Genomic DNA, 23,037 nt, shown 5'->3' with positions numbered 1-23,037 from the left:
AAAAGGAAGTACTACTTTACCCGAAAAGTGATTAACACATGGAATTCATTGCCACAGGAGGTGGCGGCTACAAGCATGGATGGCTTCAAGAGGGAATTAGATAAACATATGGAGCAGAAGTCCATCAGTGGCTATTAGCCACAAGGTATAGATAGGAACTCTTAGTCTGGGGGGCAAGTGATGCTCTGTCATCTTGGTGCTTGGGGGGGGCAGCAGTGGGAGGGCTTCTAGTGTCCTGGCCCCACTGATGGACCTCCTGATGGTACGTGGTATTTTTGGCCACTGTGTGATACAGGGCGTTGGTCTAGATGGGCCATTGGCCTGATCCAACAGCTTGTGTTCTTATGATTGTTCCAGAGGGGTAGGGCAAGCGTGGCATAGTATACAAAGCTTCTTGGACCAGGAAGATCCTTTTTTCTACTCGCCCACTTGGGTGACTTTGCACTAGTCAGGCACTCTTGGTATGGCCTACCCACACTCTTCACAGTTTTTGTGAAGATAAAATGGAGGAGGAGAGGACCATGTATAATGCCGTGAGGGAGAGAAAGATATGTGATAATAGGAAAGTGTGCTAGATTTGCTGAATGAGAGGGGATCTGCCTGGTAGGTATTTGTGGCTTGGCTGGTTCTCTGTCTCTTTTTCATCCTCCTCCTGTTCTCTCCCCCCCCCCTTCTTCTTTTGTTCCTTCTTTTAAAAAATTTCCATGCTCCTCTCTTCCGTCCCCTGATTGCTGCTCTTCCTGTGCCCTTTCCAGTTTCCAGAACTTGGGGATCCAGTGTGTGCGGAAACGAGACCTGGAGAAAGCTATAGCCAAGCGGATCGAAACCAACAACAATCCTTTCAGTGGTAAGGGGGTGGGAGAAGCAGAGCAGGATGTCCCCTCATGGCAGAGGGTGGGGTGTCTGCGTCGAGAGGGTTGTCACTTTCTCTCTTCTTTCCCACCAGTGCCCCTGGAAGAACTAAAAGGAGATTACGACCTGAATGCTGTTCGGCTCTGTTTCCAGGTGTGGATTCGAGACGCAGCCAGCGGTCACTTGGTTCAGCTGCCCTTAACTGTGTCGCAGCCAATCTATGACAATCGTGAGTGTCAGTTTGGAATGGGGTGGGGTGGGGGGACATGTCCCCTTCATTAACAAAAAGTGCTCAAGAGAGCAGTGCATCCCCCATGCTCATTAAAACTTAGGGGAAAGCCATGCCTGCTCTCTTCCCTTGCACCAAATCCAGTTTCCGTCCCCCTTCTTGTGGGGCCTTGTTGTGACAGATAGTAAGTCTCCAAGGCCCAGTTTCTCTCTTGCAGAGCACCCAGCAGACTCAGTAATAATGAAGGCTAGGTTAGATTACCCCTTCAATTTAATGTCTCTTCCCTCTCTCACAGTGACACCGGTACGGGGGTTAGAACCATAGAGCTGGAAGAGACCTCCAGGTCATCTAATCCAACCCCCTGCACAATGCAAGAAATTCACAAATACCCCCCCCACCCACACACACACACCCAGTGACTGCTGTTCCATGGCCAGAAGATGGCAAAAAACCACCAGGATCACTGGCCAAACCGGCCTGGAGAAAAATTGCTGCCTGACCCCAAAGTGGCGACCAGCATTTCCCTGGGTTTGTAAAAAAGGGCCATGACAACTAAGCACTGATGCAACCCTTCCTGCCCTCCTCCTCATGATCTGCCTAAGTTCACAGAATCAGCAGTGCTGTCTGATGGCCATCTAGCCTCTGTTTGAAAACCTCCAAAGAAGGAGAGCCTACCAACTCCCAAGGAAGCCTGCTCCACTGAGGAACCACTTTATCTCTCAGGAAGTTCTTCCTAATGTTAAGCCGAAAACTCTTTTGATTTGATTTCAATCCGTTGGTTCTGGTCCAACCTTCTGGGACAACAGAAAACAAGTCCGGACCATCCTCTATATGTCAGCCCTTCAAGTACTTGCGGATGGTTATCATATCACCTCTGTCATCTCCTCTCCAGGCTAAACATACCCTGCTCCTTCAGCCTTTCCTCATAGTACTTGGTCTCCAAACCCCTCACCATCTTCGTTGCTCTCCTCTGGACACGTTCCAGCTTGTCTATATCCTTCTTAAATTGTGGTGGCCAAACCTGAACACAAGGCTCTAGGTGAGGTCTAACCAGAGCAGAGTAAAGTGGTACCATCAGTTCGTGTGATCTGGACACTATACTTCTGTTGATGCAGCCCATAATTACATTTTCCTTTTTAGCTAAACTGAATTAATTTCTTGTCATGTGAATCCATCCTGCATGCATGGTGTTTTGTTTATTGTTGTGTGTTGTTGTTTTTTGCTACCTTGCCAGTGATTAATGTGGGTCTTTCCATTATTTTCTTTTCCAGGTGCCCCCAACACAGCTGAGCTGAAGATCTGCCGTGTGAACCGTAACTCAGGGAGCTGCTTGGGGGGAGACGAGATTTTCCTTCTCTGTGACAAAGTGCAGAAAGGTACGGTAGCAACATTCGGGATCTTGTGGACTCTGCCCTTCCTGCCTTATGTCTTCAAATTCCTCCCAGTACAGGGAATCATCTCTGTCTCTTCAGACTCCTCCACCTTTTCTACAAAATATGTGACCCAACCCCTTTGTCTTCTTCACCCCCAGCTTAATGAAGCCCAAGTATGGATAACTGCTTTGGCTCGTTTTCATCCCGTGTTCCCTCTTCCCTCTCCCACTGATGACCCTCTCCCAGTTTGACAACAGAAGGGAATCTCTTATGGCAAGAGAGTGACTACCTGTTGCCACTTCTCGTTACTTGCGAGTTTTCAACACTTATCTCTCCCCTGCCATTCCAGAGGACATTGAAGTCCGCTTTTTCAAGGATTCCTGGGAAGCAAAGGGCTCCTTCTCTCAAGCTGACGTCCACCGCCAAGTGGCCATTGTCTTCAGGACCCCCCCTTACATGGACCAAACCCTCCGTGAGCCAGTGATGGTTCAGATGCAGCTGCGCCGCCCATCAGACAAGGAAGTCAGTGGCCCCATGGAGTTCCGCTACCTCCCAGATGAAGGTATTTGGCCTCAAAGCCAGTAGATTTGTACACTGTACAAATGTAGATTTGTGTACATTTGTACCATCCTCTTTAAACAGTGGCAGTTTACTTCTAAAGTTGGGATAGGGTCAAGCACAGTTCCACTTCTGTTGGGAATGAAGCTACCACTGTTCCTTTGGGCTGAGAAGAGCATTCTCTCTTGCTGGAGGCTTTCAGGCAGAGGTTCGACAGGCGCCTGTTCGGAATTCCTGTATCCAATGAGTTGGGCAGGAGGAACAGAATTCTTCCTATTGGTAGGGGCTAGCTACAACCTGAGGCAGGATTCTTACCCCAAACTTCTTTATTTTTAGTGCTACAGCTTCAGCTATGGAGCATTGGACATACTGAGAGAGCGTCCGAACATGTACAAAGTGCTTGGTACTACTCATAACAAGCAACCCCCAGATATCTCAGGTTTAGGAACATGAAATAATTAAGGCACCTGCGCACACAAAAATGGTCGGTAACCATGTTCAAGTGGGGGAGCAACAGAACTTTTCATAGCCTACACATTTAGAGGATTTGCTAGGTGGACTCAAACACTGTGGTCCTTTTAGAAATCAATTGGGTTGGAGCACTTCTGGCCCCTTCCCAAGCAGATCGTTGCCTTTCTTGGCAGGTGATTTCCATCGCATCGAGGAGAAACGCAAACGGACGCTTGGGACCTTCAAGAACTTTGTGCAGAAGGCGCCCTTTGCAGGTACGGCTATTCCGGGAGGGAGAGAAGAACAGGGGCTGTGTGAAAATGATGATGTGGGTAGAACTAGAATACGTGGGGGTGGTGGGGGTGGAAGGTACTGCAGAGGGGGGGGGATAGTTACTGTGGAGTTCACTAAAATGCAGCAAGGTGTCTTTGTGTATTGGGGGGGGGATGAACTTCCAGGTTCCTATGAAAATGTTTTTGTTTAGCCATAACCCTTTGGAAATGACATATGAAGCAAAGTGGGTTGCCTTCTGTTCTACCCATTTCTTCCCTTTCTCCCCACCAGTCAACCTTCCAGAATCCCGCTCCCCACGCCGCATCGCTGTTCCAAAGCATGGCTCACCCCGGCCTAACACCAGCGGTAAGAACCCCTTGATTCCATCCCTTACAAACTTCCCATTAGACTTGATAGCTTGTTCAAAGGATGGAGAACTGATCTTCTTGGAAAGCTCACGCTGCAACAGGCCTGTCCTTCATCCTCCCCTTCCCTCTTTCTGATAATGCTTTACTTTACCTTACATGGGAGGTGTAGCACACAAACCTGGCACTGTTAAGTAGCTCTCTTTCCTTTGCCGTAATCTTTCCCCATCCTCCTGCAGGTGTTCCAGGGCTCTTGGGAGCTCCAGGGCAACTCCCATCGTCTATTACAAAACCACAGACCATGCCCCAGCCTTCCTCGGGCTTCTCCTTCTCTGGGCCCAGCCATGTCCGTCCTCCAGCGACTGCCATGCAGCCCGACTTCAGCACAGTAAACTTGGAAGATCTGTCCGGCCTGGGTGTGTCCCAGAGGGTCCAGCACTCCGAGTCAGAGGCGGAGACCAGCATTGCAGACGCAATCCTGCACCTTCACTTTGAGGGAGGAGACGGGGGAGCCATGGAGCTCAGTGGGCTCTTGGATGACGCCCCCTACACCAGCTTGGAGGGGATCAACACGACAGAATTCCATCAGCTCCTCACGGAGGGGCACGCCCCCACATCGCTCCCAGACAACCAGGGCACTCTGCTCACTTACCCCGAGTCCATCACACGCCTGGTGAGCCAGCGGCGGGCAGAAGGGGAGGCTGGCGATGGCAATGGTGGCGGTGGAGGGGGCAGCTCGGCCAGCAGCTTCGTCAATGGCATTTTGGGGACCCTTCCAGGTGAAGACAGCTTCTCCATGGTGGACCTGGACTTGAACTCTCTCCTGAGCCAGCTGAATTCATAATACGCTCTCTCCCTGGACTTGGGCTCAGATGCCAGCTGTCTTCTGCCTGTGCCTGACTTTGCAATTTGTACTCCCATTTGGTGGCTTTTCCTAGCCAGACTTCTGGATGGGGCCACCTTCAATTGAGCTAGTGAGCTGGCTTCTTGGAACTAGGACAGGCTCTACTTAATCTAACCTACCCCAACCCTATTTCTGGGAACCAGATGGCCTGGATTCGGGCAGGGGCAGACACTTTCCCAGATGTTGGGAGCTGTGTGTGGCCGGTTGCTTGGGGTAGTTGGCTGCTGTTCCCCTACTCAGCTCAGAGGCTGTTTCTCTTCCGGATGTGTTTGTGTGTTAATATTTTTTTGCAGGGGAAGGGAGAGGGGGATTGCATCCCACCCCAACTGTTGCTCAGATGGGTATTTTTATATCAGCTGGCTAGTGTTGCCAACCCCTTTATTTTTGACAGGTTTCCTGTGCCTTAAGAACTATACAACAAGCAACTTCTCAGTACCAAACAGTTCTTCCTTGGAACCAGGAGGGGGGAGGATTGGGAAAATCTGGTGTCTCTGTGATGGGACAGTTACATGGAAGACCTAATTCATAACTGACTTATCTGAAGATGGTCTGCAAAAAAATTTTTAGCTGGAATGCCTTAAAAAAATATGCACCATTAACAGACTGAAAGTTCCAGCTCTAGAGCTTTGCCTGTCTCAGGAGGGAGAGAAAACGGGCAGGAAACACAGGGGAGAAATAGCTTCCTCTTCCTTCCTGAAGCTGACTTCTGAGGAGGCTAAGGGGCTCTTCATGGTCTCTGAAAGGGGAAAGAGGTGAGACCTGAGCCCAGTTTTGGAGCAGGGCTGCCAGTTCCCTTCCATTACCTTAAAGAGAAGCACAGTTAAGATAAGCCGTGGAAGCCTCCAGGAGTGCCATAATTGCTTTCCAGAGACAGTCCTAAATAGGGATGGATCCTATTAAGAGGGGCTGTGGCTCAGTTTAACAGTGGATGTTAACCTGTTTGGCATGCAGAAGGTCCCAGGTTCACTCTGCAGCATCTCCAGTTAAAAGGACCAGGCGGTAGAAGATGGAAATGACCTCTGCCTGAGAACCTGGAGAGCTGCTGCCATTCTGAGCGGATGATACTGACTGTGATGGGCCAAAGTTCTAATTCAGTATAAGGCAGATTCCTATGTTCAGACAGCTAGTATCTTCTTGACTTCCTTAAGTTCTTCCTCACCATAAATAAAAAATTGGGGTTACATGAGAGGTGATGGTAGGCGATGGTTCCCCACCACCACCACTCCCCCCCCCCCCAGGTAAAACTGACTGAGCTAAGGTCCTAGGTGACTTCTAGAGAGGAAAGAAGCCCATCAAACAGTAATAGATGCCTACACTCAGGGGGTTTGGAGAAGACTACTGGCCAGGCACTTAAGCTGGAATGTTGCAGAAATGAGTAGCGGTGTCTGTACTGACCCACCTGATTTCTTTGCCTTGTTTGTTTTATACTATTTTGGAGGGGTTTGGGGCTAAAAATGCTTGACTGTTTAAGGGCTTTTATTATCACAAACTGCCTGTTTTTTCTCTTTGTATCTGAACTGGGTGCACTCGCTGTTTTCTATATAACAAGCTCCTAATAAACTCAAGGACATTCTACCAGGCTGAGGTTTATCTCATAGTTGGTATACTTGAGATTATCCTGAAATCACCACCTGGGGGGAAATGCCTTCCATGTGTTGGCTTCCCAGACTATAGGCAGCCTGTCCTCTCAAGCTAGTATTGGTAAAGGCCTGTAGAAGCTAGATGCCAACACATGCTTGGGACAGTCAAGGGGGTCTCTAGCTGCTGACCGGGCTTATAATGAGAGTGACTGTCAGCCTACAGCCCAAGGAGAAAAAATGCAGTTATAGTGTAGCTGTGCAGAAGCTCCTCTTAGCAGTTTTCTGCAGCACAAACAGCTCGGTTCTGTGTTCCACCCAGATCATTCAAGCTTGCCTACACAGCATTTCTGTGATAATTTCCAGTTGTGTGATCACTTCCATTTGTCAGGAGGGAATGGAAATAGTAGCAAAGCCCCCTTCCCAATCACTGCAAGTCTTTGTTTAGCTGCTGCTGCAGGATGCCCTAGTAGGCACATCCACTGCTAACCATGAGCTAATGTGGAGCTGCTCCTGGTTTTAGTAGAAAACGGTCTACTGGATTCTGCTCATATAGAATCCTGGAACACACAGAGGCCTGACCCTTCCTTCCAGAACACAAGATGATGCAAGCGTAGCCAGACCATAAACTTGTGCCTAGCTGGACCCTGTACTGGCCAAAGCTACTGCCTCTCCAGCCTATTTCAGGAGTGAGTGACCCCAGCTGAAGCACAGCTCTGGAAGCTCCTGCAGCTTCACTGAGATGGCATTTGCTTTTTGAGAGAGGCAGATCCCAGGGGTGGAGAAATCAGCACTGATCCTTTTTATTTCCAAGAGCCCCTGTGCAGTTACAGCAAAAAACCCCAAAACACCACCCTGTACCACTCAACAGTGTTGCTGGGAAGTTTTAGAAATGGCAAGCTGGAAGAAAGGCTACCTAGAATGCGATTCTGGAGTAAATTGCTGCCTACTGGAAAGGGGAGGGCTTGGAGGAGCTTATCCTTGGCTAAAAGGGGAACCTCACAGAGAGCCTGTACTACTGTGTACTACCATCACTGAGATCATTCCCCCCTGCCAAGCATAAAACTTTAGCAAGAGTGAACAATCTAAAATGTTTAATGCATTTTGACTTTCCCTAGTGTTCTGTAAGTCAGCCACTTCACACACTGCAGGCTACAACAGCTGAAGACAAATTCCAGAAATCCCACTTTCTCTCTTCCTTCTCGGCTCACACAAACACCCAGCCTGAGGAGAAAAAAAGTTGCTTTATTTTTAACCCGCTTTACAAGTGAATGCCTCAGTGAAACAAATGTATCTTCCACATCCTCAACAGGACACGTGTGAGAGATCCACCTCCTCTTTGAGCAAAGGAGGAGTGTTTCACTGAACAGTGAGTCTCCATACATGTTTAGCGTCGCCCAAGAGTAGGAGAGGCTAGCTGTGTGCATGCAGGGGGGGGGGGTGGAGCTTCCCCCCGAAAGCTAAGTCCCATTCCATTAGAGAGAGATGCCCTAGACAGAGTGAAGCTGGAAAACTGTGGAAGTCATTTTCCAGCCATTTTTGTAAACTGATCACCATCCCCCACAAGAGAAAATTAAGTGCAAAGACCTTCTGTTCAACCAGTCTATCATCTGAGCGTACACATTATCAAGTTTCACAATACTCTGCGACAGGCTCAGAGACTATTCTGCTAGAATAGCTTGCATACGGCTACATCGTCCTAAGTTGTTCCTTCTACTTACTGTGTCTTCCCTTTCTGACCCCCCCCCAGCAATCTGTCTGCTGATCCATCATAAGGGAGGGCTGCACCTGTGAGAGGCTTAGTACCAAAGAAAGCACAATAGCCTGGAGTCACTGCCCCTGAGGCATTATGGTAGGATACACACAGGCAACAGAGGCAAAAGTGCAAAAATGCACATTAGCAGATTCTTAGAAACAGAGGAGGGCAGCACATGCTGGTTACAAGTTCTTTTTTAAGAAACAAAAAGAAATGACCATCCTGTGGCACACTGGCTAACAAGAGCAAATGAATGGGGGGAGCATATGGAAATCCTGCCCGTAAAGGCTGTGTCCTTGCTGGCCTGTGGTTCGCAAGGGTCTCCTCCCAGCAACTGCTTTCAAGTAACTTGGTTTCTGTTTTTTTAAAAAGTGAGCACTGCATGCTGGGACTTGTAGATCCTGGTAATAGCACCATCTCACTGGAAGTGCTGCACACTGAGGGAGCAAGTTAAGTTACTTCCATGTTGTTCACTTTGTCGGTGATGCGGGAGCGGCGGGGGATACATTCGAGGTCAAACTTGCTCTCATAGATGGTGGGGCAGAGGTGCCAGCGGTTGTCACGATAGATGCCCAGGTAGGTATAAACATCAGGCTTGTAGGACAATAAGCACTTGACACCTGTGGAACGGATGACGGCATCAGCACTCAGTACCCGCTCCTCATTGGTGAAGTCATCTGTGTAGACACAGATGACCTGCTTGCGCTCTGACTCGGGGCAGAAGGGGCTGACCTTTGCCACGCCAATGTGTCCATCGAGCACAGCATGGGCAATACCACACCAGGCGTGGTCCACCTTGAAGCCACTGTCCAAATGCATCAGCCACTTCCCTGTCAGCACACGCCGGTTGAGGGCCAGCTCTTTGATGGTATCAAAGGTGATGTGGCGCCCACTAGTCTGCAGCTGCTCCCAGTCCTCCTGCAACCCTACCACATCCCCATTTTCAGGACAGAAACTGGGCCCATAGACTGCAATCCACCCTACAGGTTCTGCATTGCGCTCTGTATCGCCAAAGCGAGAGACCCGGGACGGCTGGTAGGTTTGCAGCCATTCCTCAAATTCAGCCCGTGGGGTCTTCCGGGCATCAAAAACCACCCAGGGATCCATGTCTGCTGCCATGGATTCAGCTGCCAGATACTCGGCTCCAAAGGCCCCATCCTTTCCTGCTTCATCCTCCTGGGCAGACATGACTCAGCAAGGCACCTGATTTCTGGGAGAGGAAAAAAAGCAGAATGTCATAAATCCAATGCAGATGAAGGCAGCCCATCAGTTCCTGCCTAGTCTAGTTCAATGCAAGTTTCTACAGCACTGTAACCATCTCTTCTTTCCTCTGGGAAAGCTGGGAGAACTGATGACTAAGCTGTAGAGGAGGCCATTAGGCGACAAGTTCAGTGCTGAGGTTGAGGGACTGGTCTTTGCATAAGTTTGGGTCTGAAGCTCCTTTAATTAAAAAAAAGTAATTCAAATCAGCTGGACAATGATTTTTGTAGTGGCCAGAGTATTCAATGTGGACTGAGGAAGATGGGTTCAAAGTTCTACCTGGGTATCAATACTCAAGCCAAGCCACTACTTCCATTAAAGATAAAATGGAAGGAGGATGGGACAGAACAGCGAGAGACAGTTTCTCCAGTGCCACAGGCTATACTTGATAAAATAAATAAAAAATCATCAGCAAAGGGAAATGAATTTACATGCATCTAAGTAAATTTAAGGAGCTGCGGTGGCTCAAGTGGTTAAGACACTGAACTGCAGGCTGTGGAAGATCAGTAGTTCAGCAGTTCGAGACCCGGGTGCCGCATGATGGAGTGAGCCCCTGTCTCTAGTTCCAGCTCCTGCCAACCTAGCAGTTTGAAAGTAAGAAATTGCAAGTAGATAAATAGGTACCACTCTGGTGGGAAGGTAACAGCATTCCGTGCGCCTTGGTGTTTAGTCATGCCGGCCACATGACCACGGAAACGTCTTCGGACAGCGCTGGCTCTTCGGCTTTGAAACGGAGATGAGCACCGCAACCCTAGAGTCGGACGGGCTTTCGAGCAAGGGAACCTTTGTTGTTGTTCAGTCGCACAATTGAGTCCGACTCTTCGCAACCCCATGGACCAGCTCCCGCCAGGAGGTCCTCTGAAGTTTGCTCAATTTCATGTTCGTTGCATCTATGACACTGTCTAACCATCTCATCCTTTGCCGTCCCCGTCTTCTTTGACCTTCAATCTTTCCCAGCATACCTTTAAGTAAATTTTACTTACAAAGAAACAAACATTACCAAAACCACATTCCTTCCAACACATTTAAATTATCTCCCTTATAAATAAAAGCCGAATGGTGGTGGCACTTCTCTAGAACATTCCACACGCTCCAAAATCAGTTCGCTCTTTGATCTGTCATTCAGAGGGTCTCCCTATCCACTGGCTGCTTTGCCTGAGGCCTGCCTCCAACATTCTAAACATTTTGCTGTTCCTCTCCCCCCCATAGCCAGTCAGAACACAGAGGTTATTTGCATATGCAGCCTCATTGGCCTTTGCCTTGGAACAGAGATCGTTTGCATATGTGACTTGATTGGCCTTTGCCTCTAACATTCTAAACAGTTTGGTGTCCTGAGGTAAAATGTGTCCAATCTCCAGGTGAGGGCTGGAGATCACCAGAATTACAACTGCTTTCCAGATGGCAGAGATCAGTTCCCCTGGAGAAAATGGTGGGCTCTGTATCCTTATATGCTGCTGAGGTGGCCCCCATATGACAGCCAATATGACGTAGCAGTCAGGGCTTCAGAGCACAGGAGAGGCTGCAGGTGTGTGGGGGGTGGAAAGCTGAAGAGTGAGGGGGAAATAAAGGTAGGTTGATGATTGGCTGGGAAGAAGACAGGGTTGCAAACTCCACGTGCGAAATTCCTGGAGATGTGAGGGATGGAGCCTGGAGAGAGTGAGGTTTCAGGAGGCGTGGGACCTCGGACAGGTACAAAGCCATAGACTCCACCCTCCAAACCAACTATTCCCTTCTGGGGCACCATTGTTGCCAATCTCCAGGCGAGGGCTGGTGAGCACTCAAAATTATAACTGTTCTTTAGGCAGCAGAGATTTCTCCTCTGGAGAAAATGGTGGACTCAGTGTCATTATACCCTGCTGAGGTCGCCACAGCAAATTGACACTGAGTGTTCAAGGCCAGGGCACCCGCCCAGAGCCTCTTTCTAGAGGCGGTTGTATTTATTTCCACAACGGGCCTTTTTCCTAGTTTATATATAAACATCCAGCTTGAATGATGGAAAAGTCTAATGCCATTTTATGTTTCAGTTTGTCCTAACAACAAAGCTTTACTATTATTATGATTTGTTTGATTTATATACCGCCCTCCCCGCGGACAGGCTCAGGGTGGTTCACAACAGTCTCAATACAATACCATAAAAACAAAACTTAAAATAACAATTAAAACAGTACAACCATAAAATGCCGTGCAACAAACTAATTCTGATCAGCAGTACTGATACTAAGACCCGGGCCACCAGTGTCAATTCAGCAGTACCGAAGTTAAGATGCAGGCTGCTGAGGAGGAGGTAGCCAGGAGAGGAAAGGGACCTCCGCCGCCTCAACCAATTTTTGCAACAATACGGAGTATTCGCTATTTCGCTTGCCCATTTCAGTGGTCAAAGCACTTTATACACGTACCACTACAGTAACCCTTACAACCACCCTGTAAGGCAGGCCCAGTATTATGGACCTCAGACTGCAGGTGCGGAAAGCACAGAAAGGGATTCAGCGAGACCATGCCGAAAGAAAGGTTCGGGGCTGGGCGCTCGCGAGTTCCTTCCTTGCTCCCCAGGCTGAAACCGCGACAGATGCTTTCGCAGTTTAGCCCCAAGACTCGGCGGGGAAGGGCTGTCTGAAGTTTCCTCCCTCCTACTTCGCCGGGCTGGTGGGAGAAGAGGGAACGGGACGCGCGTCGGGCAGATCTGGACCCTCCGGATTCTGCTTATTCACATACACGGGAGCAAATGTGCGTCTGCCTACGAAGAAGGCCAAAAGGCAGGGTCCGGGAGCCGATTCGTTACCCAACGCACCTACCCGCGCGCGGTTACCTTACCGACGAAGCAAGGCGAGCGGAGGCGCCCGAGGCAGACCCCGGAAGTGATAAGAGGAACTAGACAGGAAGCAGTAACGGTCTCTACACAGCGTTGAGTTCTTTGTGTTTTCCGTTATTTGGGCTTTCCGCCCCTAGAACAGAGTGACGTCCGATTTAAACTTCCATTTATTAAAAAAAAAAAACTCGAGGGCCGTGATTGGCCGCGGTTCACGCGCAGGACACCGCCGCTCTAGGCTTTGGCATCTCCATGTTTGACATCCTTCAGTTTTGACCTGATTTTACCCTGAAACCTATGGTGAAAATCTACTTCCGTTTCTGGTCGGAAGTCCTATTAAGGGTAGCGTCAGATTTGCCCCCTTTTGATCTCAGGCCAGAGGCCGTCTTATTGGCATTTTCACTATTGAGTGACATTTGGTTGCTGCCCCAATAGGCCGGGCACCACACGGTCTGTGAGAGGAACTGCGGCGCCCTCTATGCAAGTCAAGTAGCAAATCTAGACTGATTAACACATTAGTTTCTGCGTAAATTGTCGTGAGTCAGGATCTTTTCTTCAAATGTATATGGAAAGTACAATCGCTTTACAGAAAACTTTATAACCAGTAATGGAAGAGGAGGGAGACTTATAGCAGAGTTGCAAATCCTATTGCAAATCACTGAGGTGTGAGTCCTTGTGAAAAGGACTGGAACTGATGTGGTTATTATACGTGGTGAATGATAAGAGAGGTCCCAACTTCTCATGTCATGCAGGTACCGAAGGATTCAATCAAAGCTGTAATAAATCCATTCCTAATCGTAGAAGATGGGCAGGCAGAAGGGAATAAGGATAAAGTCTAATCAAGGAAGGTGCAGGGTACAACACAAGAAAAAAAAAAGATCCCTGTAAAGGATTACGGTGTGATAAAAAGTACTAATTAACATCAGTAAAATGTGTTATGTAACAGCTATAGTGAGTAAGGGAATCCAAGTCTGGTGTAAAGATTTTCGTAATTCTTTTAATGAATTCTAATTCAGCATTTTCACTCTGGATTCTCCCTTGAAGAATTTTTGTGGAAGAACAGTGACTGACCATCCAATCTGCAGAAGTATGTCCTGGAAGATTAAATGGTCCCCCACTGGTTTCTGCATGTTGTGAGTTGTAATGGTCCACCTTGTAATGGAGAGCCAGTTTGGTGTGGCTAGGAGCATGGACTCTAATCTGGGAGAAACCAGCCCTCCGCATGTAGCGGCTGGTGTGACCTTGGGTCAGTCATAAATTCTTTCAGAGCTGTTCTCCTAAGGAAAATTCTCAAAAGAGCTCTCTCAGCCCCACCTACCTCACAGGGTGTCTATTGTGTGGAGGGGAAGGGAAATGGATTGTAAACTGTATGAAGGGTGGGGTATAAATCCAATCTCCTCCTCCCCCTCCTCCTTCGTCTTCCTGCTGCATAGGCACAATGTAGACAGCAGAAGGGCACTGTTGACACACATACATTTTGTTAGTTTTTAAAGGTTCTACTAAACTTCCTTTCTAGCCCTGATCTGGACAGTCCAGGTTTGGTCCTGGCTAGTATTTGGATGGGAGACCACCATGGAATATCAGGGTCATGATGGGGAGGCAGGCAATGGCAAACAACTTCTGAATAGCTCTTGCCTTGGAAACCCCATGAGGTTACTGTAAGTTAGCTGCGACTTGATGGCAATTTCCACCACCACCAAACTATCTTTTTACCCCTCTGGAATGCCTATTTTAGAGTTATAGCCAAAGATGGCTTTTAATAAAATGCCAAAAGCTGAGGCTGTGTGTCATTAATATTATCATTATGTGTTTCTCTGGTGTCTTCTCCTGTTCCCTGGACCTGGCCTTTTTGAGGAGGTGGCTGGTGTTAGGCAGAGCTCTTGAGCCTCTGAATGCTACATGGCAGGATGGCATCCAACAGATTGCTGAGGTTACACCAGCTGGGTTTTTGGATGCCACGAGTTTTTAAAGATGCAGGTGCCTGTAAGACCTAACAGAAGTTTCTGCTGCAAGGATTTTATTGCAAAGAATGCAGTTGAGGCTTTTCAGGTTTGGCCTGGGCTGTTGGGAGCTCACAAAAGGAAATGAGGCAAAGGAATCAAAACACATGATGAATATAAGTGCTAGCACATCTGCTCCATGTTACGTGCATTCCACAGCATCCTAAAATTTCCTTATGCCGCCTAGATTTTGGATAGCTCTATAACAAAGAGCAGCACAAAGCTAGCGACACTGCCACATAGTGGGAAATGCCTGGTTGCCCAATGTGACTATCCACAGTACAAAAAACAATCTTTATTAGTACAGTTGTTGTTACCCATGCCGAGAATAACTCAGTTTATTAGAGCCAGACGTCATCCCGCCCCCAAGAGGCCTTATTACACTTTTATTCCATATTAACCCAACCTGAATAATTAAGGTTGCAATTCACACGTTTTGGCCAGGTTTTTGCACCTTTAGTTATGTGGCAAGCAGACATCTAGCCAGTGCAGCTTTCTAAAAGGACAAAGGTGTTTTCAAACAAATAAAACTAGCAGTTATTACTGCCACCAACTGGTTCCATACTGTTTTTACGGTGCAATTCTAAAACCACTTTTCTAAACACCACTGAGTAAGATTATGAGTAGACCTGTTTAGGATTACACTATCAGATGCTTTCAAATACAAGCCAGCTTTCGATATGTCATAAGATTGTCTTGTGCTACAAAATGCTGCTTTCTTGCCTATGTGTTAATTATGCATATCATGTTTGTTGGGGGTGCAGTTTCCATTTATTTTTCCTAGGGCCAGAGTGGGATTTGAGGAGGGGAGGAATTTTGGATTGGTGTAATGTCATAGACTCCACCCATTTCCTCCACAAGAACCACCATTGCCAGCCTCCAGGTGAGAACTGGAGATCACCCAGAATTACAACTGTTGTCCAGGCGACAGAGATCAGTTCCCCGGGATAAAATGGCTGTTTTGGAGGGTTGAGTCTATGGCATCATACCCTGCTGAGGCTGCTTGCCACCCCTCAAGCCTCACTGTCCCAAGGCTCCACCCCCAAATCTCCAGGAACTTCCCAACATGAGCTGGCAGCCCCAAGGTGAATTGATCTCTGTAGCTGGGAGATCTGTTGTAATTCCCGGAGCGCTGCCACTGCTGCTGTGGGGGGAGCGGAAGCAGGTGGGTGGGTGGGAGCACCACCACCACTGCTGCTGCTCTGTGGAGTGGGGGAGGAAGCAGGCAGGAAGCTGGGGAGAGTGATGGGGGGCAGAAAGACAGAAAGAGTGATGAGATGGGGAGGCAGAAAAACAAAGCGAATGATGAGGGGTCAGAAAGAGAGAGGAAGTCACATGCATGGAGGAGAAATAGAGAGTAAGAAAAGGGGGGCAGAGGGAAGAAATAGTGTGAGAGAGGTAGGGCGTGTGGAGAGGAAGCAAAGGTGTGATGAATGAGATAACCATCCCGCAAGTTTCTTGCGGGTCTCCACTTGTATTATCTATTTCCCGCATTTTACTACAATATTGTATTGTTTTATGTAAACCGCCTTGGGGATCTTTGTGGTTCAAAGGCGGGAGAGACATCAACCCGAATACAGTTATTAAACATGATTAATACTGATGTTGACCCGGTCAGTGAAGTACGCAGTATGCTTTGTGCATTGGCTCAGACGCGCCCTTTGGGGAGCTCCGCCTCATCCGCCGCTCTCGGGTTTCAGTTGCAGCGTTGTTGTTGTTTTTCTGAATGGGCCGAGCCGCGGAAGGGGCGGGGCGTTCCATTCATCGCTTCCAGCCTTGGCCATGAGCGGCGCTAGGACCGCGCGGAACGTGGCGGGCGGCGGCTGGGCCGGGCTTGGACTCCCTGGCCGGGTCGGGCGAGGCGGCTGCTTGCGACGGCGCTTGGCTCGCTGCAGGCCCGGAGGACGAGCAGGAGGAGGAGAACAGGGGACGATGCCGAGCAAGAAGAAGAAGTACAACGCGCGCTTCCCTCCGGTGAGAGCCGCTTACCCCGGGAACAGTGCGTGCCGCCACCCCGCAGTAGCGTCGCCGTTTACCCCGGGGTGGAGCGCCCGAGGCATTCTGGGCTCTGGAGGCCTGGGTGAGGCAAAGAGGCTCCCTTGCACGCTCCCGGAGGAGCGTCGCCCCTCCCCCCGTCCCGAAAGAAGCGCAGCCTTTTGCAATGGATTGGAATAGAGCCGGTCTCCCCTCCCCCACCAGCATCTGCCTTCCGAATATATGACATCCCCTGACGCCCACGGGCGAGTGATCCGCCCCCCCCCCCACCCCCAGTTCATTGGAAAAGACCTCCTCGACCCCATAGACTTAAACCTAAAACGCACGCTTTGGGGGCCCCGGTCTATCCCGGTGACACTTCTTGGAGGCGCATCTTCCATGGTTGTCCTTTAGAGCTGGCTTGGGGGAGGGGGAGTCGTCTTCTCTATATGTCCCCTTCCTTCTGTGTTTGGAGGCAGCGTTATTTGGATGACTGTACGTTCCTACGCTGTGGGAGAAGGCATTAACTGTTGTTAATTTTATAAGCCTCTCTTCTGTTGTCATTGTGTTCTTAAGGAAAAAGCTCCAAACCAGTTAGCTTCTCTTGGTAGGTGAAATGCTCCAGGCTCGTTTGGTTGTCCCTGTCTGCATCCTTTGTAAATCTACCATTTCCTTTTCAATAGAGGTGACCCGAACTGTACCCACTATTCCAAATGCAGCAGCTTCATCGATTCATATAAAGGCATGGCAGTAGCTATCCTGTTTCCAGTCTCTTTCGTAATGATCTGTAGTTTGGAATTCGACTTTACTGTATACAGGACTAGTGTTTTCACTGAGCTGACCACCAGGACTGGATCCCAAGACCTCTTTCCTAGTCAGTTGCTGCCCTTTGAGACCCCATCTATGTAAATGTAGATTTTTGACCCTTCAGCATCACTTTATTTTATTTTTCCAAATGAAGTGATTTGCATGCTTAACAGAATGTTCTGTGCACAACAGAACCAAATGAACCAAATTCAAGTTAGAAGTGTGGCCGCAGCGGCATCAGCAACACTTCAAATATTAAAACATTAAATATTTGGAAGAACAAACGAAAGTCACCAAAGGCCTGGGGAAAACACAGTCATCTTCACCTGGTACCTCAGTCTCCCAAGGAGCCAGCAGAATGGATGCAGAGCTGGGGTTCCCTGGAGGCAGCTCCAAAATTTGTTAGGCTCTCCCTCCTAGGAGAAGTGCTCCAATCTCTCTGAGTCTTTTGGTTGCCTCCAAATCCCTGTCTGTAGTAGCCCATCCACCTTGCATCTGACAGTGGGTTCGCACACAGAGCGTGGCCTGTGTTGGAGATTGGAACTGTTGGGCCAGGTTCATTTTGGAGCAGGTGGTCTGTCAGGTATCCTGATCCTAGACCATTTATGGCTTTCAAGGCCTTTGAAGCATGCCTGGAAGCAAATGGGCAGCCAGCCGGCAGAGTCCCATAATGGAGCTTTGCGGCCTGCTCTGGCAGCTCGGCCAGGCTGAGTATTCTTTAAGAGGTGACAGTCACGAGTTTGTGAGAACAATGGGAGTTTTACTGATTGCTCTGAAATACCGGATCTAGGGCCACTTTCTCTGTAACTGTCAGAAACTGTCATCTAGAGGCTCTCACTTTCAGTTCCCTGTCTCTTGTAAATCCCACCTCCTCCTATTGGCTGTCCCTGAAGAGGCATCGGGAATCCATTCAAACATTCTGTTATAGGCTTTTCAGTACTAGTGAGATACGTTGAATGTACATAATCACACGAAGCTGCCTTTGTACTGAGTTAGACTGTTGGTCCCTCTAACTCAGTAATGTCTCCGTGGCTGGCAGGGGCTCTCCAGGGTCTCAGGCAGAGAAAGGTCTTTCCCAGCACCTTATCAAAACCCTAGTTTAACTGGACATGCTGAGAACTGAAACTGGAGGCTTTTTGAAAGCAAAACATCTTGCTCTTTTCCACTGAACTGTGGCCCCTCCATCAACAGTCTTAACACCTGAATTCTAGACCAATGGATGGAAAGTGCCCTCAAGTCACAGCCGACATGTGGCATCTCCTTGGGGTTTTCGGGGCAAGAGGCGAATAGAGATGGTTTTGCCATTGCCTGCCTCTGTATAGCAATCCTGGATTTCCTGGGCGGTCTCCCATCCAAGTACTAACCAAGGCCGACCCTCCTTAGCTTCCAAGATCTAATGAGATCAGGCTTGCCTGGGCCATCTGCGTCAAGACTGGGGACAATTACAGTTTCCAAATGACAGCCCCACTGCTTTGCAGTAAACTAATCTGGCTGTGATAAGAGCATGGATAGCTCCAGCCACTTATCAAGGAAGGAGCCTAGCTGGTGAACATCCTAAAAATGGCTTCAAGTGTAACATGCCACAGATAAAATGTATGCCTCTGTGCAGAAAGAGAGCTAATAGAGCACCTAAACTGTGAAGCTGCCCTGGGGGTGGGGGGGAGCAATCCCATTGGGAACAGGCTACCTCTGCAATCCCTGATCTGGCACATTATCAGGTCCAAGAGATTGCCTTCTACTGATTCTGACCATTGGTCTGTCCAGGTCAGTATTGCCTAGCAGCAGCTCTCCAGGGTCTCCTCAGGTGGAAGTCTTTCACGTCACTTACTATCTGACTTCTTTCTTTTTCATCTGGAGGTGCTGGGGACTGAACCTGTGACTTCCCTCATGCAAAGCAGATGCTGGATCACTGAGCCACAAGGGGTCAGGCACTTCACTCTTACTTTTTATTGAATGCCATCTGCCGTTTTGTAGCACATTCACCTACTTTGGAGATACAACCTTTTGGAGATTTCATGGTTTATCATCTCCATTGACTATTGGCACCAATATAGATCCTTAGTTGAGCCTGTTGTTAGCTTTGATCGGTTACAGAAACGGTTCACGTGTTCTTACTCTCTATGTCCTCTCTGTTTGCCAGTTATTGACTTGACCTTTGACTTCTAAGGCCCTGATCCTTCTCACGCTTACTAGAGAATGGTGGAGCTCACTGAATGTATTGGGATTTATTCTGGAACATACATGTATAGGCTTGAGGTGCATGTTTTTTGTTTGGTGGAAGCTTTTTGAAATTGAAAGTATATAGTTTTTTGCTGCTGATCTCCTCTATTGACATTTCTTCCTCATTTTTTCCTCAGCAAGGCTTCTATGAATTTAACACTTCACGTCTAAATCATACTTTCCACCAGCTCAACCAGGAATAAAAGTTAAACAGACCAGTGTATAAACTTTTGGATCCCCATGGACCCCTTTTCTTAAAACGTTGCCACGTCCAAGTCCTCTTGTAAGGATAATGTAAATGTGTCTCATTTTTGTTGAAAACATTTATGAGTTTTGTAGTGGAGTCCTTCTGGGCAAATGTCATCTCCACTTGACAACCAGATTGCTTGCCAGTTTATTGTAAGACTTTGCTCAATGCAACCTCCATTTGACTGTTTCTGGGAAAGTATAGGGTTTTTTTCTTCATGGAACTGAAGCAAGGAACTCCTTCAGCTTCTCTTTGCCTGGCTTTCCTGCTCTATATGTTTAAAATAAATTTTCATGAGTAGTCTGCAAGTTCCCCTGCAGGTTACTTCTCAGTTTGCCTTCTTGTAGGTTGTAGTTTAGAATGCCAGCCAGGGCTTCTTTTTCCCAAGAATGTCGCCTGGTCCTTTATCATTTCCTTGAGCTCATTTCCATTTCCAGCCACACTGGCATTCTTTTGGGCTCATTTGTCACTTTTGTCAATTATGGTATATATTTTATCTGAGCCTCTGCTGTTGTTGACCTCGTGCTTTCCGGAATGGTTCTGACCCTCCCAAATGTACACAGTCTAAGTTTCATTTTAACAGATCTCTTTATGTTGGGGGGGGGATCCCTTTTCGAAAAATGGGTGTAAAAAAAGTAGCCCCATTTCTTCTCACGTGGACATTGAGTGTGATAGCACGGTGATGGGTTTGGGTTTGATTTTCCATCCTGTAGAGCTTCCATCCACTTCAGCGGGGCTCATACAAGAGAACTTCCATGAATGCAGGAGGATGTTTGTTGCCTTAACTCTGAGTTACACAGACTGTTGGTCCATCTAACTCAAGATTGTCCACTGTGATTGGCAGTAGACCTCCGAGGTTGTTGGGTCTTTCCCAGCCCAGCTTCCCCAGGTATCTTAAATGGAGATGCCAGGTATTGAACCTGGGATCTCCTGTACTTAAAGCAGGCCTCCTGCTACTGAGCTGTGGCCCACCCTGAAAGGTACAGCGTCCCCTTCCTTTCCGTCAGGAGGAGCTCAACAGGAACTCAGAGTCTGGCTCCCTGCCGAAGGCACAGGGCTCCCTCACCAGCTGGTTCCATTCATTTGCGTTTCTATTTCAAGCTCCAGAAAGGGCTGGCCTTTACCCAGGGGCTTAAGTGCAGTTTCCCCAAGCTTGCATCCAACCCTCTGGCCACGCTTGCTCTCATTCTGCCCTTGAAGACAGCAGTGCCTGGAGGATGTCCTTTGGAAGCCAGGGATGCGGGACTTCGGTCAGAGTGGGGGAAACCTGGGGTGTGATTGGTAGCCAGACAGGCTTTCCTAGTGAGGTGTGCCCTTTTCCTTGGGTGGGGCATGAGATGATTTGGCTTCCAGCTCCCTGCCATTTCCCAGGTATGCGCCTGTTGTTCGGATGAAGGCTCTGCACTTATGAGAAGCGCCAAGTCTGTAACCTTCCTGGAAGCCACACCCTTTGGTTCCTGGCACTTAAACCAAGCTGTGGTTACTTAGTGGCAAGAGAAATGCACTTGCCATGCACTCAGAGAAAGCTTTATTTTGTACTCTGCTGGGGAGAACAGTTAGGCTTTCAAAACAGGTGAAAACCCTGGCTCTGACTCAGTTCCGGGACGGCTTCTGAAGAAGAGTCTACAGGTCAGCGGAAGGGCCGCTTCTGTGAATCATCCTCTTGCCATCAGCCAACCCTCAGGTCCTCTTCCTGGTCCACCTTTCCCCCTCCTCACTCCTGTGGGGATGATCCAGGGCCACATCGTTGCAGCCTCCCTCTGTGTAATCTGTCCTCCCAGTGGAGGCAAGTGACTTTGCTCAGCAGACAGGAAAATGATACAAAGAGAGCAGGTTGGGGTGGACATGATTTTGCTTCATTGGGGTTGCAGGGAGGATTCGATTGCTAGGGATGCTTGAAAGCTGAACTCACGTTAATCCTTTTCTCCCCTTTCTTTGTAAAGGCTCGAATCAAGAAGATCATGCAAACTGATGAGGAGATCGGGAAAGTGGCCGCCGCTGTTCCTGTGATTATCTGTATCCTTTTGCTGTTCCTTCCACAAACCACCTTCCCTTGGGGATAGTTTCAGGTGGGTAGCTGACATGTTACTCGCTTGGGGAAGCATGATGAAATGCAACCAAGAATGTGTCATGGTTGACTGGAGGAGATTTTTTTTAAAATGCCCCCCGAAGGGGATTTTTATTGCTTTTTCTATAAACTACAAACTACAACGAAAAAATAGGGAGGGAACATCTACATCTAAGGAGAAAGGAAAGAAAACCACTAATAACTAAAACCCCAAGTATAGGAGATCATTACATCAGCTTATATAAATGTTAGTCTAAAATGCTTGCATTACATTGAACGTAGTCGATTAAGCTAAGTTATTTATCTTTTTAACCATTTTTAACTGTTTAAAGACAACCCCAAGAGCATCATTTATATCACATGCTTTAAAGCACCATTCAGCCTTCACTTTGCTTTATCTTTTCTAATCCTCAATTGGTATTCTTGTTTAGGGGCAGCCGCCCCCTTTTCTGAAGCAGAATCCTCGCCGGAAGACACAGAGTCCAGTTCACCGCTAGATTTGCTGTCATCTTCTTCTTTAGCGCCCTCAACTGGTTCTCCCAGTTGCAGTCTCAGGAACTCACACGCTTTGGAAACAGAGTCAATGTTTTCTTTTTTGTCCTGCAGTTTGAAAATGACGCATTCAGGGGTTAGCCATCTGTAGGAAATGCTGCTTGTTTGTAAAAAAAGGATTAAGTCTTTTTTCCCCCAAAACAATTTATTAGGATATAATAAAAAAGCAATGTTCAAACATATATCAAAACTTATACAATTATATATCCTTCCCTCCTCCCTTCCCCCCCTCCCCTTCTTGGCTTCCCACAGTGCTCCAACCTCCTGCCCGAGTCTTAAATTTTCTTTGTAAGAAAAAAGGATTAAGTCTTTATACTTCTTCCTCTTCTTCCTTATTTCAAATGGTATGTCTATTAAAATCATGATGGTGTTGCCTCTGATTTTCAGGGGTGTTCCTGTAGTTGCTTTCAGGATAGAATCCCTCACGTGTCTCTTCGAGAATCTAACCACTATCTCCAGGGTTTTTTTCCTAGAAAAAGAGCTAGGGGAACTCATTAGCATAACTCATTAGCATATGCCACACCCCCTGACATCACCGGAAGTGTGTCATAAGGCCACACACCCCGCCCCCAATGGTCCCGGCCGCCGGCGGCCTTGCAGCTCCACTGCCGAGCCCCATGAGGGGCCCAGCGGTGGACCTGCAAGGCCGGCGGGAGTGCAAGGAGGCCCCGCGAAGGCCCTCCCTGGCCCCAGGCAGGCAGGGGTGGGGAGAGGCAGGGAGGAAGCAACTTACCCTCCCTCTTCTCCTGCCTCCTCCTGGCTGAAT

The 23,037-nt window shown here is 48.3% G+C and overlaps 3 protein-coding genes across 7 annotated transcripts in view; 2 read left to right on the top strand and 1 right to left on the bottom strand.

Annotated features, from left to right (window-relative positions):
• The window catches only part of RELA (v-rel avian reticuloendotheliosis viral oncogene homolog A), a 37,578-nt gene extending 31,615 nt beyond the window's left edge, over positions 1–5,963 (top strand). For both annotated transcript variants that reach the window (XM_015416865.1, XM_015416866.1), the window contains exons 5-11: positions 756–847; positions 947–1,081; positions 2,353–2,457; positions 2,804–3,016; positions 3,657–3,737; positions 4,027–4,101; positions 4,340–5,963. In XM_015416865.1, coding sequence (XP_015272351.1) covers positions 756–847; positions 947–1,081; positions 2,353–2,457; positions 2,804–3,016; positions 3,657–3,737; positions 4,027–4,101; positions 4,340–4,944 — 1,306 coding nt within the window. In that variant the 3' untranslated portion in view covers positions 4,945–5,963. The remainder of the gene's footprint in view (positions 1–755; positions 848–946; positions 1,082–2,352; positions 2,458–2,803; positions 3,017–3,656; positions 3,738–4,026; positions 4,102–4,339) is intronic.
• Positions 5,964–8,006: 2,043 nt separating this feature from the next.
• On the bottom strand, positions 8,007–12,485 carry LOC107115225 (chromosome unknown open reading frame, human C11orf68). 3 transcript variants are annotated; one of them, XM_015416871.1, is made up of 2 exons: positions 12,409–12,485; positions 8,007–9,547 (listed from the first exon to the last, which is right to left on the bottom strand). In XM_015416871.1, the coding sequence occupies exon 2, from the start codon at positions 9,523–9,525 to the stop codon at positions 8,788–8,790; it is 738 nt and encodes a 245-aa protein (XP_015272357.1). In that variant the 5' UTR covers positions 9,526–9,547; positions 12,409–12,485; the 3' UTR covers positions 8,007–8,787. The 3 variants fall into 3 exon arrangements, with proteins under 3 accessions (XP_015272357.1, XP_015272359.1, XP_015272358.1); XM_015416873.1 differs by having other exon boundaries at positions 12,386–12,438; XM_015416872.1 differs by having other exon boundaries at positions 12,390–12,427.
• A 3,707-nt stretch (positions 12,486–16,192) lies between these two features.
• The window catches only part of DRAP1 (DR1 associated protein 1), a 19,192-nt gene continuing 12,347 nt past the window's right edge, over positions 16,193–23,037 (top strand). Inside the window, exons 1-2 of one of the 2 annotated variants that reach the window (XM_015416869.1) lie at positions 16,193–16,377; positions 21,595–21,667. In XM_015416869.1, the coding sequence (XP_015272355.1) occupies positions 16,336–16,377; positions 21,595–21,667 (115 nt within the window). In that variant the 5' untranslated portion in view covers positions 16,193–16,335. The remainder of the gene's footprint in view (positions 16,378–21,594; positions 21,668–23,037) is intronic. The other variant, XM_015416870.1, reaches the window with a different exon arrangement.

Source organism: Gekko japonicus, unplaced genomic scaffold (genome assembly GCF_001447785.1).
Source record: "Gekko japonicus isolate JY-2015 unplaced genomic scaffold, Gekko_japonicus_V1.1 scaffold278, whole genome shotgun sequence".
Taxonomy (NCBI): domain Eukaryota; kingdom Metazoa; phylum Chordata; class Lepidosauria; order Squamata; family Gekkonidae; genus Gekko; species Gekko japonicus.
The sequence above is the reverse complement of the archived record's forward strand: the minus strand, read 5'-3'. Positions and strand labels throughout refer to the sequence as shown.

Bases quoted from the DNA above. Each gene is read 5' to 3' on its own strand.
- LOC107115225 (XM_015416871.1), bottom strand. From the start codon at position 9,525: ATGTCTGCCCAGGAGGATGAAGCAGGAAAGGATGGGGCCTTTGGAGCC.